Genomic DNA, 27204 nt, shown 5'->3' on the forward strand with positions numbered 1-27204 from the left:
AATTCACATTTGCATATAACTTTCAAACTCTAATCCTCCCAAATCCCTTGCTTCTCTGCATAGGTATGGACGATTCAATTTCTTTTTAACATTTTAAGAAAATCACTTTCCTTGTCCCTAGTTACTTTAGTCTATTTTTGATTTTCTGTAATTATACTTGGCTGTAAAACTACAATGATAATATTCTCATCCAGGTTAAGATTTCCCAATGCATAAAGAAATGAATATAAGCCATAAATATATTGAAGTGTTAACCAAATGTAAACAATACATTAAAAACTTTATAACAAGTGAATAGGAAATAAGTTAAAACAGCTTTTCCATTTTCTCCACTGTTTTGTTCACAAAGCCAAAATTTTGTGCTGTGAGGCAAGAGGCATAGGTCACTAAATGAATTTCATAGCCAGTATCCCCAGTGTTAAAGGATATTAAAATGAATAGTTATGTAGAAGAATATTCCATCACATTATGTAATGGGCTATTGAGATGAGAAGTTTTCCAGATAAGAGAGGATGTGTCTACCATGAGTGTCATCATGAATATTGTGAAATCAGAACATCAAAGACTCCTACGCATTCCATTTGAACACTTTGTGACAAGATATGAAATTGCAAGAAATAAAATCTACATTCCCGTAGATGCACGACAAATTTGTTGCACCTCAAATTCTGTGTACCTATCTACTGTGTGACTCATTTACATCTTTCGATGATAGATAAAAAATTTAGAATATGGTATTGCTACTTCTGCTGAGGCTTAGAAGCGGTGGAGAATGAATGATATTTAAAAAGAGACATTGTCAAGGAAAATAAGTGGATGATATAATATGGAAGAAATTTCAAGCCACTTCAGCAAGTGAATAAACCCAAATATCAGTGTGTAAGAGGAGTCAACTGTTACTTATGGTACAATTTTAAAGCGATGAAAAGGGATGGGGAGGGGACATAAAAATAAGCATAAACTGTAACTTTATAAATAGTTAAAAATCCAATAAAGATGTATGTACAATAGAGTTGCTTATACACAAATAGTGAGGAAATCACTAGTGCTGCTGAGGATAAACTTGCACTATAAAAAGTGTTTGAGATAATGGGAACTGCAGATGCTGGAGATTCCAAGATAATAAAATGTTAGGCTGGATGAACACAGCAGGCCAAGCAGCATCTCAGGAGCACAAAAGCTGACGTTTCGGGCCTAGACCCTCTAGGCCCGAAACGTCAGCTTTTGTGCTCCTGAGATGCTGCTTGGCCTGCTGTGTTCATCCAGCCTCACATTTTATTATCTATAAAAAGTGTTTGTTGCATTATAATATACAAATAGAAAGAGGGTGAACTCTAGTGTGTAGATGTAGATAAAAACAGGAAAAGCGATGATACCATTTTTGGGAGATTTTTGTTCAGAAAAAAAGTTATTTTCATCTAACAAAAAGTAATTGACTGAAATGCCAAGCCCGTTTTCTCACTCTCTTGCCCCTCAAATACTGCCTGACCTAAATAATTAATGTATTTTCTGATTTTATTTTAATTTCCAACAGCTACTGTATTGTGCTTTTAAAACATTTTTCCACCTAAACAACTGTTTGTTACAGTACTGTGAGCTTTCCCAGCCCCAGATTCTTGTTATTAAGCATCCTTAAGCATGCCTGCATACATTGGGAATTGTATTGAACTTTAATGTGATATGAACTTCATTCTGCACCTGCTCTACTTGAAAACCAGGATTCACAGGGCATGGAGGCCAGTTCAAACAACATGCTTCTCTTCCAAGGATGCAATGCACCTGAAGAAGTGACACTACATCAAATATATCAAGGTCACCTTAACTTTACCAAATGTTCTATTTATCCCCTTAACAGGATAACCTGATAATTACAAATAGTGCATTTCAATTTTGGATTGAAGATACATAGGAAGTGAGTACTTACAACAAAGTAACTGTCAAGATATCATTAAATAATCCTTCCTGCTGGATTAAGAAATGTAGTCTAAGAGATTAGTCTTCCAATGAGATTCAGTTATATAACCTAACAATCTATATCTCATTGACTCATTATTTTTGGATCATAAAGTTTAAACACAAGACATCACACTTTCACTATTTGTAGATATTAACTAATTGTTAACTGCAAATTTCTACCTACATTAACAGCAACATTTAATACAATGCAACTGTGCTGCATGGAGAAGGCCAAGGGCATGGACAGTTCTATTGTACCTTTAGGAAATCCAATTAACAGTTCTGCATATATTTCAAGACGAATTAGATTTTCTGGTTAATCACATATGAAAAACGAGGAGCAACTGCAATGACAAATTTTCCCCAAAGGATTATAGTTTAATTTAGGGGCAACATCACTGAATAGATTGATAGAACATAACTTTAACAGATGAAAGTGCTTTTTATGCAGGTATTGTGCACAAAAAGAACCCCCAGGGGAAAGGTCAACTGGTAGTTTGAAAATACTCCAAAAGACACCAACTAGTAAACTAGCACCTAGTACATGCCAAATTCCCCACTAATTTCAAAACTTAAGGTAGCTGTAACATCAGAACATACAGACCCAACCATTTACTTGTGATGGTTAATTAATACAACATTTAAATATTTTCATACATGCAGAACCGTTAATAATGCAATTCTATGGTATACAGTATTTGGAACTCCTTAGGCACAGAAGATAATCATGGTGATCCCTTATACACATTATTTTCAATATAGGTATACACAGTTGATCACATTCACACGATGTTCCTTCGGTACTGGTAGTCAAGTGCAGAAACATCACTTTATTGTTCAAGTAACATAGGGACAACTTAAGATGAGCATTCTGCACAATCTTTTTGTTTGAGTGCTGCATCTTCTGAAGCGGTTTCACTGCTTGTTCCTGCATCCCCATTTAAGATAGCATCTAAAACTGGTTTCTGCTCTGTCACTATTGTGAAAAAAAGTCAGTGTTAATATCTTACATGAAAATGCACACAATTGGTATAGATATTTTAGGATTTATATTAGTGACATTTTTTCACTCCGCAAAAAAAAGGATTATTTAAAGCAAATTTTCAGGAATACTCAAGTGGTTAAGGTGGCACAATAAACACTTGCTAGCAACTGGCAACAATCATGAAAATACAGACCTGCCCTATCACATGGGAAATATGCAGGTATTCAGCAGGGAGAAACAGAAGCTAACTTCTAAAATAGAACCTCCAGTGAAAGAGAAGAAATAATATTCACCCAACAATTAGGCTGCTAAGGGCAGCACCGAATTCAGCGCTTGATTCAAAAAAATTTTAGGTCTTTGGGAAGTACACATCAGCTGCACAATAAAATGCCCATGATGGCTTCAATGCACCAGGATACAAAGCAGAAAAATCAACCAGACCTTTTTTTGTGTGTTTAAACACATATCTATATGTGACATATAAATATATATATAGATATAGAAAAGGTAAAATATAGCTTAATTGTTGACATATAAGGCAACTCTGTTGATACTCAAATCTTGCTTTACTTGGAGATAATCCATTTGGGCAAAATACTGGAATTTAGCAAGTTCCAGAACAAACACAGCATAATCTCTATTCAATCTAAAAGTATGGTCATCAGCATTGGCTCAGTGTTAGGACTCTTATCTCTGAACCCAGAAAGTCATGGATTTGGGTTCAAGTTCCAATTCGGAGATTGGAACATACAACTCGAATAAAAACCTGAGATGGCACACCAATAATTCAGAGATAATGGGAACTGCAGATGCTGGAGAATTCCAAGATAATAAAATGTGAGGCTGGATGAACACAGCAGGCCAAGCAGCATCTCAGGAGCACAAAAGCTGACGTTTCGGGCCTAGACCCTTCATCAGAGAGGGGGATGGGGAGAGGGAACTGGAATAAATAGGGAGAGAGGGGGAGGCGGACCGAAGGTGGAGAGTAAAGAAGATAGGTGGAGAGAGTATAGGTGGGGAGGTAGGGAGGGGATAGGTCAGTACAGGGAAGACGGACAGGTCAAGGAGGTGGGATGAGGTTAGTAGGTAGATGGGGGTGTGGCTTGGGGTGGGAGGAAGGGATGGGTGAGAGGAAGAACCGGTTAGGGAGGCAGAGACAGGTTGGACTGGTTTTGGGATGCAGTGGGTGGGGGGGGAAGAGCTGGGCTGGTTGTGTGGTGCAGTGGGGGGAGGGGACGAACTGAGCTGGTTTAGGGATGCAGTTGGGGAAGGGGAGATTTTGAAACTGGTGAAGTCCACATTGATACCATTAGGCTTCAGTGTTCACAGGCGGAATATGAGTTGCTGTTCCTGCAACCTTCGGGTGGCATCATTGTGGCACTGCAGGAGGCCCATGATGGACATGTCATCTAAAGAATGGGAGGGGGAGTGGAAATGGTTTGCGACTGGAAGGTGCAGTTGTTTGTTGCGAACTGAGCGGAGGTGTTCTGCAAAGCGGTCTCCAAGCCTCAGCTTGGTTTCCCCAATGTAGAGGAAGCCACACCAGGTACAGTGGATGCAGTATACCACATTGGCAGATGTGCAGGTGAACCTCTGCTTAATGTGGAATGTCATCTTGGGGCCTGGGATAGGGGTGAGGGAGGAGGTGTGGGGGCAAGTGTAGCATTTCCTGAGGTTGCAGGGGAAGGTGCCGGGTGTGGTGGGGTTGGAGGGCAGTGTGGAGCAAACAAGGGAGTCACGGAGAAAGTGGTCTCTCCAGAAAGCAGACAGGGGTGGGGATGGAAAAATGTCTTGGGTGGTGGGGTCGGATTGTAAATGGCGGAAGTGTCGGAGGATGATGCGTTGTATCCGGAGGTTGGTAGGGTGGTGTGTGAGAACGAGGGGGATCCTCTTTGGGCGGTTGTGGTGGGGGCGGGGTGTGAGGGATGTGTTGCGGGAAATACGGGAGACGCGGTCAAGGGCGTTCTCGATCACTGTGGGGGGAAAGTTCCGGTCCTTGAAGAACTTGGACATCTGGGATGTGCGGGAGATGTCCAAGTTCTTCAAGGACTGCAACTTTCCCCCCACAGTGATCGAGAACGCCCTTGACCGCGTCTCCCGTATTTCCCGCAACACATCCCTCACACCCCGCCCCCGCCACAACCGCCCAAAGAGGATCCCCCTCGTTCTCACACACCACCCTACCAACCTCCGGATACAACGCATCATCCTCCAACACTTCCGCCATTTACAATCCGACCCCACCACGCAAGAGATTTTTCCATCCCCACCCCTGTCTGCTTTCCGGAGAGACCACTCTCTCCGTGACTCCCTTGTTCGTTCCACACTGCCCTCCAACCCCACCACACCCGGCACCTTCCCCTGCAACCGCAGGAAATGCTACACTTGCCCCCACACCTCCTCCCTCACCCCTATCCCAGGCCCCAAGATGACATTCCACATTAAGCAGAGGTTCACCCGCACATCTGCCAATGTGGTATACTGCATCCACTGTACCCGGTGTGGCTTCCTCTACATTGGGGAAACCAAGCGGAGGCTTGGAGACCGCTTTGCAGAACACCTCCGCTCAGTTCGCAACAAACAACTGCACCTCCCAGTCGCAAACCATTTCCACCCCCCCTCCCATTCTTTAGATGACATGTCCATCATGGGCCTCCTGCACTGCCACAATGATGCCACCCGAAGGTTGCAGGAACAGCAACTCATATTCCGCTTGGGAACCCTGTAGCCTAATGGTATCAATGTGGACTTCACCAGTTTCAAAATCTCCCCTTCCCCAACTGCATCCCTAAACCAGCCCAGTTCGTCCCCTCCCCCACTGCACCACACAACCAGCCCCAGCTCTTCCCCCCCACCCACTGCATCCCAAAACCAGTCCAACCTGTCTCTGCCTCCCTAACCGGTTCTTCCTCTCACCCATCCCTTCCTCCCACCCCAAGCCACACCCCCATCTACCTACTAACCTCATCCCACCTCCTTGACCTGTCCGTCTTCCCTGGACTGACCTATCCCCTCCCTACCTCCCCACCTATACTCTCTCCACCTATCTTCTTTACTCTCCATCTTCGGTCCGCCTCCCCCTCTCTCCCTATTTATTCCAGTTCCTTCTCCCCATCCCCCTCTCTGATGAAGGGTCTAGGCCCGAAACGTCAGCTTTTGTGCTCCTGAGATGCTGCTTGGCCTGCTGTGTTCATCCAGCCTCACATTTTATTACACCAATAATTCAGCCAGCTTTCAGGCAGAAGAGGCACTATTTGAAGCGAAAGCAAGGCATTCTCTGTCTCTTGGCCAAAATATATTCCTTGACCAACAGGACTCAAACAGATCATCTAGTTATTATCGCAAGGTTGTTTACAAGTCCTTTCTGAGCACAAATTAGTGTCAAATTTCCCCATATTACAACCAACGCTACCTAAGTGTTGTAAAATATTTGAAATGTCTTGAGATTGGAAAAAGTCTGTGCATTGTATTTAAATGGTACTTAAGTGCCTTAAGATGTTTAGTCACTCTTCGTAAACATTTTCAAATATCTACCTGCTAGGGGTTTGGCATCACCACTGCCATCATTTCTGCCAACAGCTGCATTTCTGCTTTCTTCCAGCTCATCAAGATACAAGCGATATCGATGCCCAGTCTCATCTTCATAATCCACATTTTCATCATCAGAGTCTATCTCTGGAGCAACATACACCACTTCAAACTCAATGCCTCCTCTCTGTAAAACAAAAAGTAGCTTTGGTTTTGGTCCTGAAATAAGTGGTTCTACAATGTGCAAAAATAAAATTACTGGCATTGCTGGAAATCTCAAATAAAAACACAAATCATTGGAAACACTCAGCCAGTCAGACAGAATCAACAGTCAGGAAGGTAGCAATTACATTTTCCGGTCTTTGACTGATTTCAGAAAATGCTTAGGCATAAAGTTAATTTCTCCACATGACACAAAGTTCAACACATATAAAACTATGAAATAGTGCAGTTGGCTGAAGAATAAGGTGACCTACTCCTTTGAAAATATGTTTAAGTGAGGTAGATTAACATCAAGATCTTGGAGCACAAATACATAAATCATTGGAAGGAGCAACACAATTCATTTATAAAAAAAAATCACAGGTTTATTTCTAATGGCACTGAAGGGCAGATAAGTTAAGTTATGTTGAATTACAATTACACTTTTTAAAAAATCTATTCACAGGATGCAGATGTTGCTGGCAGGGCTAGCATTTTTTTTTGCTGAATGACAATTCTGTATAGAACACTGATTGGACCAAAAAGGGGACTGTGAGCAGTTCTACTCTTCAATTTATAAAAAGGAAGATGTAAAGCAATTCACCAGGGTATTGGATTTATAAGGAAATGTTCTACAAGCCAATACCACCTATCGTAAAACCAAGATTATGGTGTGACCTCATACAGGTTTTTAATATCATGAAAGGCTTTGACGATATTGACATATAGACAAAGCATTTCCAATGCAGTTGAAAATCAGCGGTGGGGTTCATAAAGTAGATACTACTAAATCAGTTGTGGAATTGAGGAAAATCTCTTCACACTTTGGCAGTTCCATATTCTAACCAAAGAAAAAAGAACAGTTGAGGTGAATAGCACTAAAATGCATTCAAGGAGAACCTTGATACCCAGACAAGGGATGAAGGAATAGGAATATATGCTGATGTTACACAAGGAAATCTGCATGGAGCAGAAATATCAATATCAATCCATCAGGTTGAATGGCATGTTTTTGGGCTGTTACTACTTTGAAATGTTCTGTTTATGCTTTCAGAATACACTTAAATATTCTACAGTTAAACGCTGAAAAAAGGTTATTGTAACTTTCTATTGTTGATAAAGCAGAATTATTGAATTATATGAAAAAGCAGAGCATTCTTAAATTTGCAAGTTGGTATGAATGGACTGTAAGTTTATAAAGTTCCTCATGTAAACACGTAAATAACTTTTTGTCAAGTTAAGTGCAAGTCAAAATGCAGGAAATACATGGTAGGTCCAGTGGCAAACGTTCAGCAAGAGAACACCAAAATTACAAATGTTCCTCGATTGCAGGTCAGTTTAATTACCTGCTGGGAGAGAATAGTAACAGCTTCTTTGTGTTTGGCATCTCTCAGATCAATTCCATTAACTGCTAGTATGGCATCTCCAACATGCAGGCCATCACATCGCTCAGCAGGTTGACCTGGGTGGATTTCTGATATTAGAATTGGGACTCCATGCTCCTTGCCACCCTGTTTTGTTTTTTAAAAAGCAGTAACATTTAGTTAACATTGGACAATGCACTTTTTATTTTTAATCCCATAAATTATCCCATTGTATGGTAGGTTACAAGTTGTTACGACACCTCCTGATAGAGCAGTAGTGTTTAAGTAAGTAGTCGACTGAAAAGTTTTAACCAATAAAAAAAATGCAACTCCTCTCTTATTAAAGAGTAAAAGAAAAACTGGCATGGTGACTCAATGTTATGGGAATTTTCTTAACATGCATATAAAATTCTCAATGCACGCATACTATTAGGAAATATAATATAGATCAGAGGGAATAATAAACTTGTAAAATGTTACCGCATTCTCACAATAAAGCAACATTTTACACTTTTGATTGAAGATGGGATTATAGACTGCACATTAATATTCTCAGGGCAGCATTAAAGTTCCCTTTACTGAGGTGCAACTTACTCCAGACAACTATTTGTAATTTTGTCAGTATTGTCTTTGGCTCCCAATCATACCATGTTGCCATTGCCCAAGGCTTGTTCAATCTCCCAAACTGCTACTTTGAAACTAGTCCAAGAGGTGCAAACTAGTCCAAGAGATGCATCCTACTTAAACCCAAACTGAGGTTTATTTATGACTGCCAATATCTTTTCAACCTCAGAATTTTTCTTGTCTTTGTTCCCAAATTTCTGCTACTGTTAACTCCAAGTCCATATTTTGTCACTCCAAGACAATTTCTTGAATACCTTGAGCTGACCTCCTTTTCCTTTCAAACTACTTATCTAGATTGCAAAGTACAACTTGCCTGTTTTCTCCTTCACTGCCCAACAATTTCATCTTCTGCAAACTTCACCAACTTCTCATACCTAAGCGGATTTATTCAGCCGTTTAAATCCTTTCATGCGTTCACCTACCGTATCTCACCAGTATTACCAGCTGCGTATCTGCATGCACCACTCATTCTTCAAACATTGAGTACAATTAAAATGAGAAATTAATTGTTATCTGTTTACTTAGCTGCAATGAAATTCTGGTTCCATGTCAAAGCTCCTACAATTCATCCCCATGCTACTTCCAAACACTTAATTTCCATCATTTTCTTCAAATTTGCCTTTGCTTCCTGACCATACACTCTGATGTTGCTTTTTATTTAGTGTACATTCTATAAATTGCCGAGATTTTGTTCTCAATTTGTATGTTTAATGGATGTATATTCTTGTTATATCCAAGTTACAATCCAATACTAAATTAAACATCAACTGGCAAATCACAACATTAGTTTTTCAATGCAACTTTACTTCTTTACTAGACAATATCAGTTGTTACCTTGAATGAAATGCAAGGTCAGTTTATATTCACAAATTCAACCATAATTCATTTGTTTCAATATACACCAATATAGGTGCATCTAACAGTTTAACTTTGTGTACATCATGGAACATTATATGTTTAAGTAAATATTCTCATTAATTTGCTTATATCTCAATCAATAGATAACAGATACACAATATTTATCAATCAAGAAAGCAACAAGCCCAAAATAGTCAATTACAAACTTTCTGCCCAAGAGAGATTTGAAAATAACAAATCAGGGAGTCTACAGGAAACCTCTTTCCATGACACAGATTCTAGAGTTCTTGACTCATTTGTCCCATAGCAGTGACAGTTTGTGTATCGAGGTGGTTAAATGACATCTCCTACATTACTTGCCACAATCTACACTGGCCCATGGATCTAAAACACTTGGGACAAAAAAAAACCAGTAAATTTTGAGACATTAGCTGTTACTGCTTATAGAGCTACTGTGTATTACAAGATCGAAGCGGCACGGTGGCTCAACGATTAGCACTGTTGCTTTACAGCACCATGGACCCGGGTTCAATTCCACCCTCGGGCGACTGTGTGTGGAGCTTGCACCTTCCCCCTGTGTCTGCATGGGTTTCTTCCGGGTACTCCGGTTTCCTCCCACAATCCGGAGATGTGCAGGCTTGGTGACAAAGTGTGTAGGTGGATGAAAACAGCAGGCCGAGCAGCATCTTAGGAGATGCTGCTTGGCCTGCTGTGTTCATCCACCTCCACACTTTGTTATCTCGGATTCTCCAGCATCTGCAGCTCCCATTATCTCTGACGCAGGCTAGGTGAATTGGCCATTCTAAATTGCCCGTAGCATTCAGGGATGTGTAGATTAGGCGGGTTATAGAGGGATGGGATCCTCTGAGGGTTGGTGTGGATTTGTTGGACAGATGGGTCTGTTCCCACACTGTGGGGATTGAATGATTCTATGATCTATGATCAAAGATATGCTGCATATCATTTTTGTATCATAGAAATCAATGAAAAATTTGTCCACTACAGGACCTAACATTTAAACTTCCTAAATTAAGACAAATGCGAAGCTCCTGCATCTGGTCTTCAGCAACAAAAACAGCCTCCCTTGGGTCTGTCCAAACTGGTGTATTCCTGTTCTAGATAGCTATGTGAATCTCAGTGAGTACATACCGAAGCAGACTTACTGTAATTGATATGCCAAGTCCTTCATGATCCTCTTTGACTAACAGCACTTTCCGAATTGGCCCAACACCCTGGGACTTCCTTATGATATTTGGATCCTATTTGAGGAAAGAAATGTGATAAATAATTTTGACAAATGAAAATGATGACAAACTCTTAATGAGCAGTAGAAAACTGTTTGCCAAAAAAAGTATAAATTGGAGAACATAAAATGAAATGATTTAATGAGATAATTAAATAACAGCTGAAACACTGACAACACAAGACTCTAGTGAAACTTGACCTTGGGCACACAAGAATAAATTAGCAATTCCAATCAAATATTCTGATTTGGTAGTTATTGAGAGTATAAAGTTAAATCTAAGAGGTAAAATGTGTACAACATTTTACTTTCAGGATGATTATTATTCAAAAATTTCAGTACTGGGAGAGCTGTGTACAGAGATGATATATATTATGATAATGCCTGGCACAATTCTATAAAATCCCTTCTACATTCTCTTGAAGGCCTTAACATTGTTCTTAAAATGTGATGCTCAGAATCGAATACAAAGGTGCTTTTGAATGAATTGTTTTCAAATATGCATGTCAATAATTATTTGAGTATATGGGATTCCTCAGAGATGATACAGAATTTGTAGGAGACCATGGCCAACTTACAAAAACTGACTAATCACTAATACTATTTCCAGTCAGTGAATCAACTTCATTTACATATAGATACTGACATTTTTCTTCAAAGGGCTACAATTTTGCTGACATGCATTTTATCAAATGTCTACTGGAAATATATTTATGTCACATTAACTGTATCACACTTAAGAATTATTTTGTTACTTCATTGAAAAAACACATTATTTAAATGTATGCAATTTATTTTCCTCAATTTTGTCAATTTTTGTCCCAGTTTATTGTTTCTACAAGCTTTACCACCAATGGGTTAAGCTAACTGGTGTGCAGTTGCTAGTCTTATCCTTACATACCTATTCAAAACAATGTAACATTTAGAATTGTCCAGTGTCTCGTATCCATTTTGTACCTAAGAAGGAGTAGAAGGTTATGGGCAGTGTGTTCTCTATTCTCACACTTAGTTCCTTCTGTATCCACGGATGCAGCTGATCAAGTGCCGGTGCCATATCAACTTTAAGAATATCCAGACAACCTAATACTTTTTGATCAAATCTGAGTCTATCCAATAGCTGAACTACCTCTTCTATGACTAAGAATTTAGCAGCATCTTTTTCTTTGTTTTTAAAAAAAAGTTGCAAAATAGTTATTTAGCATCATGTCCTCTGGGGTCATATATAAAATCTCAAACTGCACATCTCCAGGGGATTTTCATCCTTTGGCAAGTTTTTAAACTTTCACACAAGTAAATAATATCTTTCATTCAAACAGTAAAAATTTGAATTTTACATACGTGCCCAGGCGGCATGGGCAGAGGTCGTTTTGGGTCATTGCGCCCTCGACATGCCCTAATAACAGTTTTATGTCTGTGAAGATGTATTTCTGCTTCCAACTGGTTCCATAGTTTGTCATGAGCAGGTCCTTTCATGTCTCGACCCAATAGCTGGATTTGTTGCACTCTGCACAAAGTATTAAACATTAGAAAAATTGATGTTTTTGCCCTTACAAGCGCCCACAAAAAGCAGAGGCTGCCTGCTTGCTAAATCAATGCATGACCCAACTGAAGTTCCTTTTCACCAAAATGGGAAATTCAAATTTGCCTGAAATAAAAATAGAAAATGCAGAAAATGTACAGTGGACATCTAAGGAAAGAGGCAACTGACTCGGGTGCAATCATTTCACCTTTAGAAAGTGAATATTGATATTGTCTTGGGCGACATTTTTAGCAACATGAATTTATCTAAATTTCACAGACTTTCGTGGTTACAGAAGGTGAATCATTTCCATATTTCCAAGGAAAATTAGGGCTATGAAATGAATGCTAGCCTTAGGTTGTTTCTCCTCACAGGAGAGCCTAAGGCTCAAGGGCATAATCTCAGAATAAAACTTCTCTATCAGTGGATACTGAATTTTTGGAATTTTTTAACCAGACAGAGCTGTACAGCCTGGATCATTAAGCATACTCAAGACTGTGGCAGATTTTTAATCAGTGAGGGAATCAAGCATAATGGGGAAAAGGCAGGGAAATGGAGCTAATGGTTATCAGATCATCCATGATCCTACTGAATAGAAACCCAACTAGTCTGCTCTGCATTGCCTGCTTCTTTTCCTTTGTCTTATGGTGTTATATTTCTCACACCCAGACTTCACGCTGGACTCTACATTAAATTCACCACATGGATTAAGGTGTAGAATACACAGAATATGCTAACTAAGATAACCTGAAACTCGATATAAAATAAAGATTATGCTCATCAAATGCATCAATGTAAAGTGTACGAATTCCAATTCCCTTCAACTCACGCTGTGACAATTTAATTTCCTTTTGATATCTTAAAATGCTACCTTATATGTGCACTACTACCGCAAATGGTAAAGAAATGTGATTTTATTTACTGGTTTCATAAGTTATCACAATGAAGATATTAAAGACAAATTATTGATGTCTGAAAACTCCTAGCTTGCTTTCTGTTAGAGATACAGGAATATACATCAAGACTGACTCCTCACCTGCCTGCCAGCTCTTTATCAAGATACTTAGCTGCCAGCCTTGCACCATATACCTCAGCTTGTAGAACTGCTATATGGCGACGCAATGCTTCATTCTCTTTTCGCAGCAGTTTCACATCAGCTTCTAGCTTTGCTTCCTTCACTTTTTCTTTTTTATTGGATTCTAATTCTTTCTCCTTTTCAGAAAAATAGACACATTGGTTACCAATACACATAATTATCTTAAGCATCATAAGTCTAGTAACTGTTTTGGCAATCACAAGCTGCTCATAAGATGAAGAATATTCACTGCACTTAGAATAATTTATAAAGACTCCCTTAATTCTGATCAATGGCATAAACTAATAAATCATTTCTAGAACATCTATTATACCTAAGTAAAAAGTTCTGAAAAATGTATAAATCTATGCTTTTATTAAAATACCCAAAATTAAAAATCTTCAATTAACTTAAGTTAGCAGAAATGGGCAATTTACATGGCTTTAGCAAATCATTCTTAAAAGCTGCTTTAATGTATCATCGTTGCTCACAGCAATAATAATAATCATAGTTTGACATTTATAAAAGGGCACATTAAGTATTGGTTAACTATGCCAACAGTTAATCCAGCATTCCAGTTCAAAAATATATTACGTTGCATTACTTATAATGAAAGAATAAGATTGGTGGAAGGCAGTGACGATTGTCAGTGAATTGACAGAAAAATAGTCACACCAGTGCACTCACTTACCAGCTCATCCGCTGAAAGGACAGACTTGGGATAGGAAAGAAAACGGTATTAGGAAGACAAGGGACATTTTAGTACATTTAAAAAAGTTAAATCACTCACAGGAAAACAAACGAGTAATTGGTGGATTTTGTCCAAAAGCAAAACAGAGGTTATATTTCAATATTAACACACAAACTCACAAATGAAGCATAGGAATAGGTCATTTGGTACCTTGAGCCTGCTCCACCATCTGATAAGACACATTGGCCCTCATTCCACTACTCTCTGGGATAAGAAGAATTCCACAGGCTGACATTCCTCCTCTATCCTCAATGAATGACCCCTTATTTTAAACTGTGTAGCCTTGTTCTACTGTCCCCCACAACAGAAAATCCTTTCAGCATCCACCTTGTCAAGACCCCTCAGCTCTTAAGATCACCTTACATTCTTCGAAAATCCAACATATGCATGCACAACCTGTAGAAACTTAAGTTGTAAGACAATCATTTCATCCCTGGCAACCAAGGGAACCTTCTTCACGCTGCTTCTAAGACAATTATATTCTTTTTTAAAATAAATGATCTAAACTGTACACAGTGCTCGAGATGTGATCTCATCCATACGCTTACATTCCACCCCCCTTGCAACAAATAAAGATATCCCAGTTGTCTTTCTAATCACTTGTTGTACCTCCATACAATATTGTGATTCCTCTACCAAAACAGCCAAATCTCTATGTACATAGGCGTTCTACAATGGGCTACAGCGGTTCAAGAAGGCAGCTCAGCTTCTTGAAGGCAACTAAGGACGGGCAATAAAGTGACGCCCACATCTCATTGATGAATTTTAGTAACCCTCGCTCCATTTAATTAATACAGGCCTTTCGTAGTCCGCGTACTGAAGTGGAAAGGTTCACAATTTCTTACATTATATGCCACCTCACAAATTTCTGCCCATTCACTTAACCATCTGTTTTTGTCTTGTGTTGTCTTCACAACCTACTCTTCTTTGCGTCAAGTTTAGCAACTGGTGCAGTGGCAATGTCCTTAATTCCGGGCCAGAAGGCCTGGAATCAAGTCCTACCTGCTCCAGAGGCATGGCGGCTCAGTGGTTAGCACGGCTGCCTCACAGCACCAGAGACCCAGGTTCCTGTTTCCAAACTGTAGGGATTCTATGATCTATGATCTATGATAATATGACTGAAAAGGTTGATAAAAAGTATCTAGATCCAAGTCATCAATGGCTTTATGATTACATTAGCGAACAAAGCTATACTTAGAACAAAACTATGAAACACCAAAATAAACTCTGCTTATGGCAACAAAAAGCGAAGAATTATTTGCACTGACTGCTGCTTAGAGAAAACCTGAAAGACTACAAAGTTGCAGTTCACTTCCAATTTGCACAAGGAAGCATGCCACCATACAATAATTTAAATATTATTGACCTGACTTTCAAGCCTCAGGAAACTCAGCTAATGAATGGAGATGAGGGCTGCTTCCTGGAAAAAAACTAATATATTTACAGTAGTTATAGCTGGGAGAAGCAGGAGTGTTTCCTTTCTGTCCACCAACTTTACATATCCCAGCTCACTATCAGAATAAGTCTAATACCACCCATCCATTCAAATACCTCCTCCCAGGATTGGGATCAGAACCCTTCTCAACCAATTACTGACTATCCATTAAGTACAGATCCCAACCCACACTTCGATGAATATAACTTAAGTCTCCTGGTCTATTCCTGGAGTTGTGGTCTCTTCAAGAGCATTTTCTGCTCATCAGAGAAACAAGCCTGGCAATCAGGCCAGTTTCTAAGGAAGAACCCTGGCTGAAATCAAAAATGCACAATGTGGGGTTAAAACCCTACAGCACGTGCAGAACCTAGAATTCCAGAAGAAAGCTGTTACCTACCCATCTATTCCCATCACAAAATTCTCCTCTATAAATAACAGGCCACTGACAGTGTTTCGAAAGACAGTCTATAAAATATCTGGTATATCCAAATGAAGTCTATAGCATTGAACTTCAATTTTATTATTTTGATTTTAATGGATAGAAAATTGCAGTAAGTTTCAAGTGGTTACATCTCATTTCAGAATCACTCTTTGAATCTCTTGGCCGAGAACTGCTTTTTTGAAGAATATTCAGCAGGTTATAGTTTCAGCATACTTTGGAGTTATTCATCCAGCATAAAACAACTTTCTGAAGTTCCAAAGTTTTAGTAAATAATACACAACATGACAAAGGACTGTGCTATGCCAGTGAAAAGGTGCTCTGGTTTAGTGATTGAGTTGTCCTGAATTAGCTGATCTCAGCAGTCAGCAGTAGAGTACAGCAACTGATCTCAATGTACCTAAGCTACCTGGGAATGCAGGCTACAGCAGCAGGAAGAGCAACCAAATTTTTATTTCTGGTTATTATTCATCAGTCTCTCGTTGAATATATGCATGCTCCAGTTTCCGTGGAAGTTTGGAGAGGTCATTACTTTCTATGGCCAGAACTAAAAATTTGATCAGAGCAGAATATTTTTAAAAATGGAATAAACTTCCAAGAAACTAGTCTACAGAAGTAGTGAATGTTTCTAGGGGAAGCAGACTTTTTTAAGAGTCTTTTGTGTTTTGAACTGTGGCTTGACAGGTTCAAGAAAATTGATTTGAAAAAAAACCTTGAAATAATTCATTCTAAATAAGGCTAAACAAAACAGTTTTCATTGTCTGAGGATTATAGTAGGCAGCTTTGTTGCTAGAACATACCAGTTTAGCCTTGATTGAGCTTGAATCAACATTCTGCCCAGTCTTAGCATGCAGCTGCAGTTGGACAGCATGAAGCTGGAGAAGTTGATCATGTACTTCTTTCTCTAACACAACTTTCTCAGCTTGGGTGTCGATCAGCTCCGATTTCAAATCCAGCAGCTGAGCCTACAGGGGAAAGTAAAAAGCAAATGGTTAACAGTTCAAAACATTATGAGTTTCATAATGATCACATTTTCATTTTGCACAAGGGTTTAACTTTATTTGTTTATAATGAATATACACTATTAGGTTCAATGTCATTCTATCGCCAAACATATAAAACCAGATATATCCGAGTCTTGCCTGCAGAAGTAAATTTTCCATAGCACACTAGGAATTCAACCAATTTAAACAAGGCAAACATTCCAGAAAAAAATATGCTTGTACTCAATTTGCCCAAGATTCACTTCAGTAACAAAAATAAAACTCAACATATGAAGTTCATTTTATGATTTAGTTTAACTGAATGGACATTTCTGGCTTACAGCTTTACTTCTACATTGAATCAATACATTTGAAAGCAAGAAGAAAATTAATGTTCAACAACAGTCATTTTCAATTGGTGCACTGCTGCAACTGTAAGGTGAGAAAGTATGCCAAGAAATTCTCAAGAAGCAGCGTTGCTTTAACTAAAGTTCGAGGCAGTGTGCGTGTTTCCAAACTGCTCTGGAGCCTTGGTGCTGATTATTGAAGGCTGTGTTTGCTGACACCAGCCACCACCATCTAAAATACAAGCGCAAGCCTCCAGGGCCTTGTATGTGTAGACTTCTCATAACACATATGTGGTGTGAAAAAAGTGGGCATGCTGTGGAATAGCTGTCTCACTGAAGTGTGCCTTGATACTGGAAACTTGGAAATGACTTCTAGACTCTATGCAATCATATCTCAGCAGCATTAAGCATGCAAAACAACCATGGGTAAAAATTTATATCCACCAAAATACTTTTCTTATAGCTTAAACAGCAACCTGAAAATAAATAATTTCTATAATGTGCAGACCATACTATAATATACAGTAGAACCTGTAACACACCCATATTTGACATTCTAGGAACTTGCCAAACAAGTCACCACTGTATCTGATTCTCAGAATTAATTGCACTACCACGTCCTGTAGATGCTCATAAATTGTGGTAGCTATTTAATACTTGTGCCAATGTGTATATTGGAACATGTTTCTTAACATGACATAGTCATTAATTCTTGAACTCGTCTTTCACCAACTTTCAGCCTGATAATTTTCTGTACTACATGAATTATCTTGGTATTAAATAAATAAAAGCTGCAACAAAACCCAATATTGCCGTCAAAAAATTAAACACTTAACACAGAGACTGAATAAACATCAACAAGTGTTCAATAAATATCTTAAATAATAACATTAACTGAAATGGAAGAAGTGCCAAATCTTTCTCTGTCTCAAAATATTTAGCAATTAACGCAGAAAGATGCAACGGACTCTGCCTCAACCACTGCTTGTGGCAAAGTGCTCAATGCTCGATCAATTTAGTGAACAAAGAGATTACTCAAATATTGCTCCTCAATTAATTAGATTTAAATCAACCACGTTACTGGCGCAGTAACCAAAGGAAATAGGCCTGTAAATATATCCATGCGGCTCGATGAGGAATCATTTTGGCTACAATCAGATAGCCAGGAGTGGAATTAAGCTAGGTAGTACCATGAAGGTGTTCAACGGAGAAGAGGATTTTGAGGAGAATCGCCTACTCGACTGTGTCAAAACTCACAAGGAAGGGTAATTTACTGCAAGCATCAGGGCTGTATTTGATTTGGGTGCTTCCTGTGCTCTGCAGAGACAGAAAGTGGACTCAAGTTATTTAAACATTAATTCATGGAAAAGCTAGAGGAAACATCTTACCTGACATGTAGCCCTTAAAAATAAACAGATATTCTTTGACATGTGCCAATGTCTTACACATAAACAAAAAGTACAGCTGATCATCTTATGTATTTACCAAAGGCATAGTGGCCACCAGATTACTTGTAAATTTTCTTCTCTAGGCACAGATAATATTGACAAAGCTTCCTTCTTGAAGTCTGATTTTATTTTTCTTAACCATCACTGAAAGGTGAGCATCACTGCCAGCACCAGTATTTATATCCCACCTCTAATTAACCTGTAGGAGGTGATGGAGAAATATTTCCTTATGGAGCGAGGCAGTCAATATTGTATAGGTATGCCAAATGCTGTTAAGTAGGAGTTCCAGAATTTTAATCCCACAGTAATGAAAGAATAACAATATATTTCTAAGTCAGAGCAATTTGTTACTTGGAGGAGAGTTTGCAGATAGTGATAGTGATGTGCTTGCTGCCTTTTAGTTTGCAGGTGATAGAGATCACAGGTTTGGCAGTGCTATTTAAGGAGCCTTAGTATTCTACTGCAATGCATCTTGTAGATGGTGCGCACTGCAATCAGATTGCACAGTGCTGGAGGGGGTGAACGTTTAATCTGGAGGAAGGGGCTGCCAATCAAGCAATCTGCTTTGTGCTGCCTTGTGTACGTAGATGGTATTGCATAAGATAATAGTTCTGAAGGGTTAGATGTTCTGTTACACTGCCTCAGTCCACTCTACTAATGTCACTTAGTCTGCTATTAAAGAAAAAGTTGGAGCAGATTTATTTCCCTCAAGGCTAATAGTTATGCTTCACACACAGGGTGTACTTGTTACTATCAATCAATTAACCTTCTTGTTACCTCAGAACAGTGTCTGTTGTGTAGAAGCTCAGTGTATGCATGTACTCTACCGCTAATTCAAATTGTCTCAAGACAAAATTAAGACAAAAGGTAAGCTGGTAGCAGTCATTACCACAGAACAACTACCACTTCAAAAGACAAGGACAACAGATACGTGGGAACATCAACAGCTGTAGGTTTCACATGAAGCCACTCATTGCCCAGACTTGGAAACATAGTACTGATCGTTCAGTGTCTTTGGGTCAAAATCCTGCAAGTACCTCCCTAACAGGATTTTGGGTCTACAGAGTGCAGCACTTCAAGAAAGCAGCTCACCACTACCTTCTCAAGTGTAACTTCGGATGAGCAATGAATGCTGGCCCAGAAAGTAATGCCCACATCCCATGAACAAAAAATTTAAAACATACGTGGCTGGGCCAGTTAGATTCCTAGTTAATGGTGGCTACAGGACCTGTGAAGGATGCAGCAGTGGCAATCACACAGAATGTCAAGAGGACATAGTTACACGTTCTTTTGCTGGAGATGGTCATTAATTTGTATATGTGTATACAAGATATAGCTTGCTCTTTATCAGCCAAAGCCTACATGTTGCTTCGAACCTACCGCATGCAAGTACAGATTGCTTCAATGTCTGACGAATTGTGAGTTAAACTGAAAATTGCACAATTATTAGCAACCATCTCCACTATCGATCTTAAGATAATGTGGAGGTGTCAGTGTGGGACTGGGGTGAACAGAGTCAAAAGTCACACGATACCAGGTTATAGTCCAACAGGTTTATTTGAAACCACAACTTTCAGAGCCTTGCTCCTTCTTCAGATGGTAGTGAGAGAGGTGGTATCAGACATAGAATTTAGAAGTAAAAGATCAAAGGGTCACACCACTTATGAGATAACACAGCGTGAAGATGAAGGAACACAGCAGGCCAGGCAGCATCAGGAGTAGGAAAGCTGACGTTTCAGGTCGGGACCCTTCTTCAGAAATGGGGCGAGTGTATTAAACAAACCTGAAGGTTTTAATTAATTAGTATGTATATGTAAATCCCACTTCACCTGATGAAGGTGCTGCACTCCAAAAGCTTGTGATTTCAAATAAACCTGTTGGACTACAACCTAGTGTCGTGTGAAAACTAATCTTAAAATGGTTTTTGACAGAGTTCCTGATAATGGTTGGGGCTAGGACACTGTTCCAAGAAATGCCTTGGGTGATGTCCTGGCTGTTAGATGACTATCTTCCAATAAGCACAGCATAGTGAACTGAAAAAAAGTCACTGGACTCAAAGTGTTATCTCCATTTTTCTCTCCACAATACAGAAACAGAAGAAATAAACAAACATTCAAATGCTTGCTCAGAAGTAGTTTATACAGAGAGGCTAATATATAAGTATTGTGCAAAAATGTTTTAAAAAAATATTAAAATTCTTGTCTAATTGTGGTGTACCATGATGTAGCCCACAAACCCACCAACACACTAAAACAGCAGCTAATGAACTTAAAAGACTCTATACAGACAACAAGCAAAACAAACGTCATTTACAAAATACCTTGCAAGAACTGTGACAAACACTACATTGGACAAACAGGCAGAAAGCTAGCCACCAGGACACACGAACATCAACTAGCCACAAAAAGACATGACCCACTTTCACCAGTATCCTTACATACAGATGAGGAAGGACACCACTTTGATTGGGACAACACATCCATCCTAGGACAAGCCAAAGAGAGACACGCACGAGAATTCCTAGAAGCATGGCATTCCAACCGGAACTCCACCAACAAACACATTTATTTGGAGCCCACCTACCATCCTCTGAGAAAAAGAACAGGAAATGACATCACCAACCCAAGGAAACCTAAACAGGTAAATAGAAAGCGGGACATAACACCAGCGCTTCACCGGAGGCTCACTGATGATGTTACCTAGAATGGTGACGTTAACGTCTCAAAATGATCCTTCCAGCTCAGCGAGCAAACTCACATCCAAAACCTCAACCTGAGCTACAAATCTTTTCAAAACTCTCTATCACATTCTCTGTTTGTTGTTAAAATTGAAAGACTGGAGGAAAAGCATATGACTATTGCTTCCGAGATAATGGGAACTGCAGATGCTGGAGAATCCAAGATTACAAAGTGTGAAGCTGGATGAACACAGCAGGCCAAGCAGCATCTCAACAGCACAAAAGCTGCTGTTTCGGGCCTAGACCCTTCATCAGAGGCTCTCTGATGAAGTGCACAGTTAGCTGTATTGTAAAAGATATGTTACACAGACAAAAAAAAGTCACTTAAACAGTGTCATTATAACGACACCTCACACGATAATCTCATAGGTTTTGCTACTTCGCCAAACAAAATTCACCAAAAGTCCTCAGACAGCACCTTCTAAACCCACGACTCCATGACTACCTCCATCTAAAAGAACAAGGGCAGTAGACATATGGGAACGCCACCACCTCCAAGTTCCCCTCCAAACCACTCACCATCCGACGTGGAAATATATCGCCATCCCTTCACTGCCGCTGAGTCACAGTCCTTGAATTCCCTCCTTGATGGCATTGAGGGTCAACCTACAGCTGGTGGACTGCAAGAAGACAGCTCACCACCACCTTCTCAAGGGCAACTAGGGATGGGCAAGAAATGCTGGCCAGCTAGCAATGCCCACATCCCACATATGAATTTTTAAAAAAAACTTTGGTCCGGGTAAGACTGTGGTGGAGTCAGGTTCAATTCAGACTTTCCAAAGGGAATTATTTAGTTTTCGCAAGTAAAACGAAATGCAAGCTATGAGTGAATGGCAGGGTAATGGAGCTGGGTGAATTGCTCTTTAAAAGGCATACTGGGCTGAATGCCTTGTCTCTGCTGTAAGCATTCCATGGTTCCTGATTTAGAAGTGAATCCACATTTAAGATAATGGCAAACATGCCTGATTAAAGTAATGTTTCAAACTGTAGCTAAGCTTTGAAGAAGACTGCATCACAGCAGATTAAATGAGCAAAAAGGAGGTGATAACCAGTTAGGCCAAAATTTCAAGCAGATAAAATAAAACCTTCATCAGTTACTGCACAGTATATGGTTGAGGCACTCTCTAAGTTTGGATTTTGAAGGAAAGACACCTGGAAGATTTGCTTTAGTTGCTTTTAGAAGATTAAATTTGTGTGGTTTGCACAGTGCCTTGTTGCAGAAAACAGAATTATCTTAGGAAGCTGTGGTAAGGCTATTAGATATCTACCAGCCACCAATACAAGTGGCAGAGGCATCCAAAGTTGTGTAAAGGTGGGAGGTTGCATAGCCAAAAATCAAGGGAAGGTTCCCCATAGAATCATGGATGAATGGCTTTAATACCAAGAACAATTAAAGCAAAATATAGAGGGCTGTGCAATATTGTTTGGAATAATCCCAGGAAAAGTGAACAAACATTAAAGACTTTGTGGGTTAAGGGAATTCTTTGGGAGGTTGGAGCAGGGAGGTGGTTGATGAGCAATAGGTTTATAATAAGCTTCAAAAGCTGTAGTGTTAAGTTCATAGTGCTTATTTTGTCTACTTCTTGTTGAGGCATCAAAATATGGTACTGTTTAAAAACATGAAATCTTGTTGTGCAGTTCTGTTGGCTAATTTCAGGGTATTCAGATTTCTTCTCTAAACGCTAGAGGACCCCTTAACATGATTGCAGCAATTGCAAATCACCTCAGTTTGGATGGCAATATAGTTTGCACATACACATGCACAGGCCAGCTATACTGCCATGTTTGCTCGGTGAAGTACGGGTCTACAGAATGGTAAATTTAATCTTTTCTTCAACTAATTATGCCGCTCTGGGATAATCTACCTGTTGCAGGCATTACCAAATTATCAGTTAATCATTTCAGTCTAACTATAAAAGCCAATAGGATGATAACAACAGGAAGTCAAACAAAAATATATTATGATTGGTCTGAAGTAATGTCAGAAGAATGTGGATAAAACAAACATAAAATTGGGCAGGGTATCAGCACAGATCAAAGTATGGTACTCCACTTTCTTTATGAAGTTGATTGGCCTGCTTAACAGGTTCCACTGGCAGTTGAAGTAACATTTATCACATTTCCAGCCTATATCCATTCTAGTAAATTGACAGTAATTTTAGTGATCAGTACCCACATATTCAAAACAATTTTATTTTGTTTTCTTACTACATTTCTCTTCATGGCAACACGAGGTTTCTAGTAGCATGTTTACGTTATCATGTAACATCCAAGGTGGCTATGATTGATCACCAACGGCTCTGTTACTGAAGGTTATTTAATCCTGTCCTCATCCAACATTCATATTCCAATACCACATGCAAATTTAAAAAAAACACGTCCAGGGAATTTTCCCATATTCAACAGAGGACAGTTAAGAATAAAAATTCAGCTCAAACCTGGGATCAAATCTGGAACTTCCATTGTTATCTATCGCTCTACTCACTAGAAAAACGTGTTTCATCAGCAGTGCAGCATTCCTCATCACAACAGATTCCAAACCTACTTAATAGGTTTGAACAAAGCTGCCCACTAGAAAAGATAACTTTTCTTTTTGTTTCATTTTGAGGGGAAGAAAAGCATCTAGTTTTTCAGGTGTTGGAGAACCACCTTTATACTTTTAAAATTGATTGAGTTGTTTCTTTTCTGTACTGGAACCTATAACAAAATGGTTAGAACTACTCAGTATTTTCCACAAATTGCAGCTCAAACCGCATCTGATGATAAATTACTGAAGTTTTTAAACAATACATCGCTGTAGCAAAAAGAATCATTAATAAGTGATGCTGGTAAGGCCATCATTTATTGCTTACCCATAACTGCTCACAATTGTATTCCTGAACAGTTGCAGTATATTTGATGTAGGTACCTACCAGCTGTGTTAGAGAATGGAATTTGACCCAGCAACAGTCAAACACATATAATTTGAAGATAATAAAATGTGAGGCTGGATGAACACAGCAGGCCAAGCAGCATCTCAGGAGCACAAAAGCTGACGTTTCGGGCCTAGACCTTTCATCAGAGAGGGGGATGGGGAGAGGGAACTGGAATAAATATAATTTGAAGTCAGGATGGTGTTTCCATGCACTGCTACTTTCTAGGTTGTAGACGCTGAGGTTTTGTAAAGTACTGAAGAAGTTGCTTTAGCTTATTTTGTAGCTAGTACATACTGTTATCACTGCCCACGACTGGTGGAGGGTGTGAATATTTAACATTGTGGATAGAGTGCTGATTAAGCAGTTTTCACTGAGCTGGATGTTGCTGAAGATCTTGAGTGTTATTGGCGCTGCACTCATCCAGGAAAGTGGGCTGCATTTCAATATACTCCCACTTTGTGCACGGCAAATGTCGGGACAGAATGTGGGAGTCAGGTGATGAGGAAATTACCACAGAATTTCAGGCCTCTGACCTACACCCAGGAGCCACTGTATTTATATGGCTGGACAAGTTAAATCTTTGGAATTTGTTAATTAAAAATAACTAAATATTACCATTTGGGACATGGGTGTTGTTGCCTGAATTGCCTATTCCTAGTTGCTCTTGAGAAGATGGGTGTGAGCTGCCTTCTCGAACTGCTGCAGCCCATGTGCTATTAGCAGATCCACAATGCCGTTGAGAGGCTGTTGCTTGACTAATTCAAGAGACAACTTTGCCAATTTTCCCACTAATCCCCAGAAGTTAGCAAAAAGGACTTTGTAGGGTTGGCAGAGCTGAATTTGCCCATTGTCATTTCCAGTGTCTGGGTTCATGCCCGGTGATCTTTCCAGTTTCATTCCTTTATTGAGAGCTTCTAGCAGTTGGTACAACAGAACGGCTTGCGGGGCCATCAGATGGCAGTTAACAGTCAATCACATGTATGCCAGACCAGGTGAACTATGGCAATATTCTTAACTAAAAGATGTTTGTTAACATGTTAGGTTTTTGCACACCAACAATGGTCTTATGATCATTAGATGATTATTTTGCATTAAAATTTCACTAGCTGCCACGGTGGGATTTGAATCTTGTTACCCAGAACATTATCTGGATTCCTAGTTCAGTAACTATACCACTTGGCCACCACATTATCGTCAATCAATGGTCTGCTCCTTAACCAGTGTGCATATTACTCTTTCTTTTGATTTTAGAACCAATCTGTTCAGAAATGTTATGAAACTCCCCTACAGCAGACAGGACATGACCCAGGCCTCCTGGCTCACAGATAGGGAAACTACCACAATAACACTTACGCTACTTTTTCGAAAACTTGTAATAAGTTGGTTAAACGTTATTTTCCTTTTTAGACAACTATAAGAAATTTTGCTATTCAGTTCTATACATTGATATTAATATAGTCAGTATCAGAAAGGGATTGATCTAAACAGGTATTTCTATTGAGATATTAATGTTACTGTTTTGACATCAGTATAAGATTGATACCATGGAGGTGGATCTCTGTTGAGATATGATCAGTAATATACTGATCCCCAGTATATTAAAGGTTTATCATATACGGGCTAATCCAATTCTTTATTGAGATACTAATAATAGTTACTGCATTGATCCTCAGCAAGAGCAGAATTCAACGTGATCTCTAGTGAGCTATTTAATTAGCATATTGACCCTCAGAGAGTGGAGTGATCCAATTTGGAGAGAAGGTCTTTTATTTTAAATTCACTGACAGGATGTAGTCATCTTTGACTAAGCCAGCATTTACAGCCAAAAAGACTTTAGTGAACCAGATGAATTTTTCTGATGACTGCCAATGGTTTCATGGTCATCATTAGACCCTTAATTCAGGAGTTTATTTTTTCTCTGTGGTGCAATATTCAGTAAAAGGATAATCTAATGAGGGATTTCTATTAAGATATTAACAGTGACTTATGGGCCCGCAGCAAAGGTCTGATGCAATGAGAGATCTCTATAGAAACTGACACGAAGGAGATGGATGGACAATGCAAGGGGGTCTCAATTGCCATAGTAACATCACTATATTGATCCTCAGAGGCTGACCTAATGGACAAGATTATATTGAGATACAGTATTGATACTAGTGTACTGACTCACAGTATGGGGCTGATCCAATGTGGTGGACGGGGGCTATTGAGATATTCACACTAATCTGCAGATCCTCAGTAAGGGAGACGGGGTGGGCGGGGTTCTCTATTCCCACAGCAAACATTCAACCCCTGGGCTCACCTCCAGTTTATGGTTGATCTGGAAGACAGTCTGCGCCTTGTGACAAAGCTGCGCGAAGCAGGAGCTGAGCGCCGTCATCTTCTGGCGGCCCTCGTAGGTGATCTCGGACTGGTCGGGGTCGATCTCCCCCAGGAGCAGGTCCACATCCACGAAGGCCTTGTCAAACTCCTTCTCCAGCACCTCCAGCCAGCGGAACATGGAAGGGCCGGCTGCCGCTGCCGGCGGAGCCCCGGCCGAGGAGGCCATAGTTGACGCTGCAGGACGGGAGAGAAGGGAGCAGATGGCGGTTGGGGACTCCGACCCGCAGCCCTGTACCGTGTGCCCGGAGTTTCGTCTCTTTCTTCCTCTTCTTCCTCCTCCTCCTCCTCCGTGGACCGCGGCGCCGCCTCCGGTTCCGGTTGTCAAGGAGCCCACTCTCGATTGCTCGCGCCTGCCACAACAGTAGAAGGCCGAGCGAGTGGAGCGAGGAACGGTCGTTCGAACCGTCACCATGG

At 39.8% G+C, this 27204-nt stretch overlaps 1 protein-coding gene across 2 annotated transcripts; it reads right to left on the reverse strand.

The window, feature by feature from the left end:
• Window positions 1-1257: 1257 nt before the first annotated feature.
• Window positions 1258-27204, reverse strand: gopc (golgi-associated PDZ and coiled-coil motif containing). Of its 2 annotated transcripts, XM_048531946.2 has the most exons (9): window positions 26711-27204; window positions 16779-16943; window positions 14045-14068; window positions 13315-13490; window positions 12098-12263; window positions 10680-10775; window positions 8017-8181; window positions 6476-6656; window positions 1258-2932 (listed from the first exon to the last, which is right to left on the reverse strand). In XM_048531946.2, exons 1-9 carry the CDS (start codon window positions 27200-27202, stop codon window positions 2814-2816), a joined length of 1584 nt encoding a protein of 527 aa, XP_048387903.2. In that variant the 5' UTR covers window positions 27203-27204; the 3' UTR covers window positions 1258-2813. The 2 variants fall into 2 exon arrangements, with proteins under 2 accessions (XP_048387903.2, XP_048387904.1); XM_048531947.2 differs by lacking the exon at window positions 14045-14068.

Source organism: Stegostoma tigrinum, chromosome 4 (genome assembly GCF_030684315.1).
Source record: "Stegostoma tigrinum isolate sSteTig4 chromosome 4, sSteTig4.hap1, whole genome shotgun sequence".
NCBI lineage: Eukaryota > Metazoa > Chordata > Chondrichthyes > Orectolobiformes > Stegostomatidae > Stegostoma > Stegostoma tigrinum.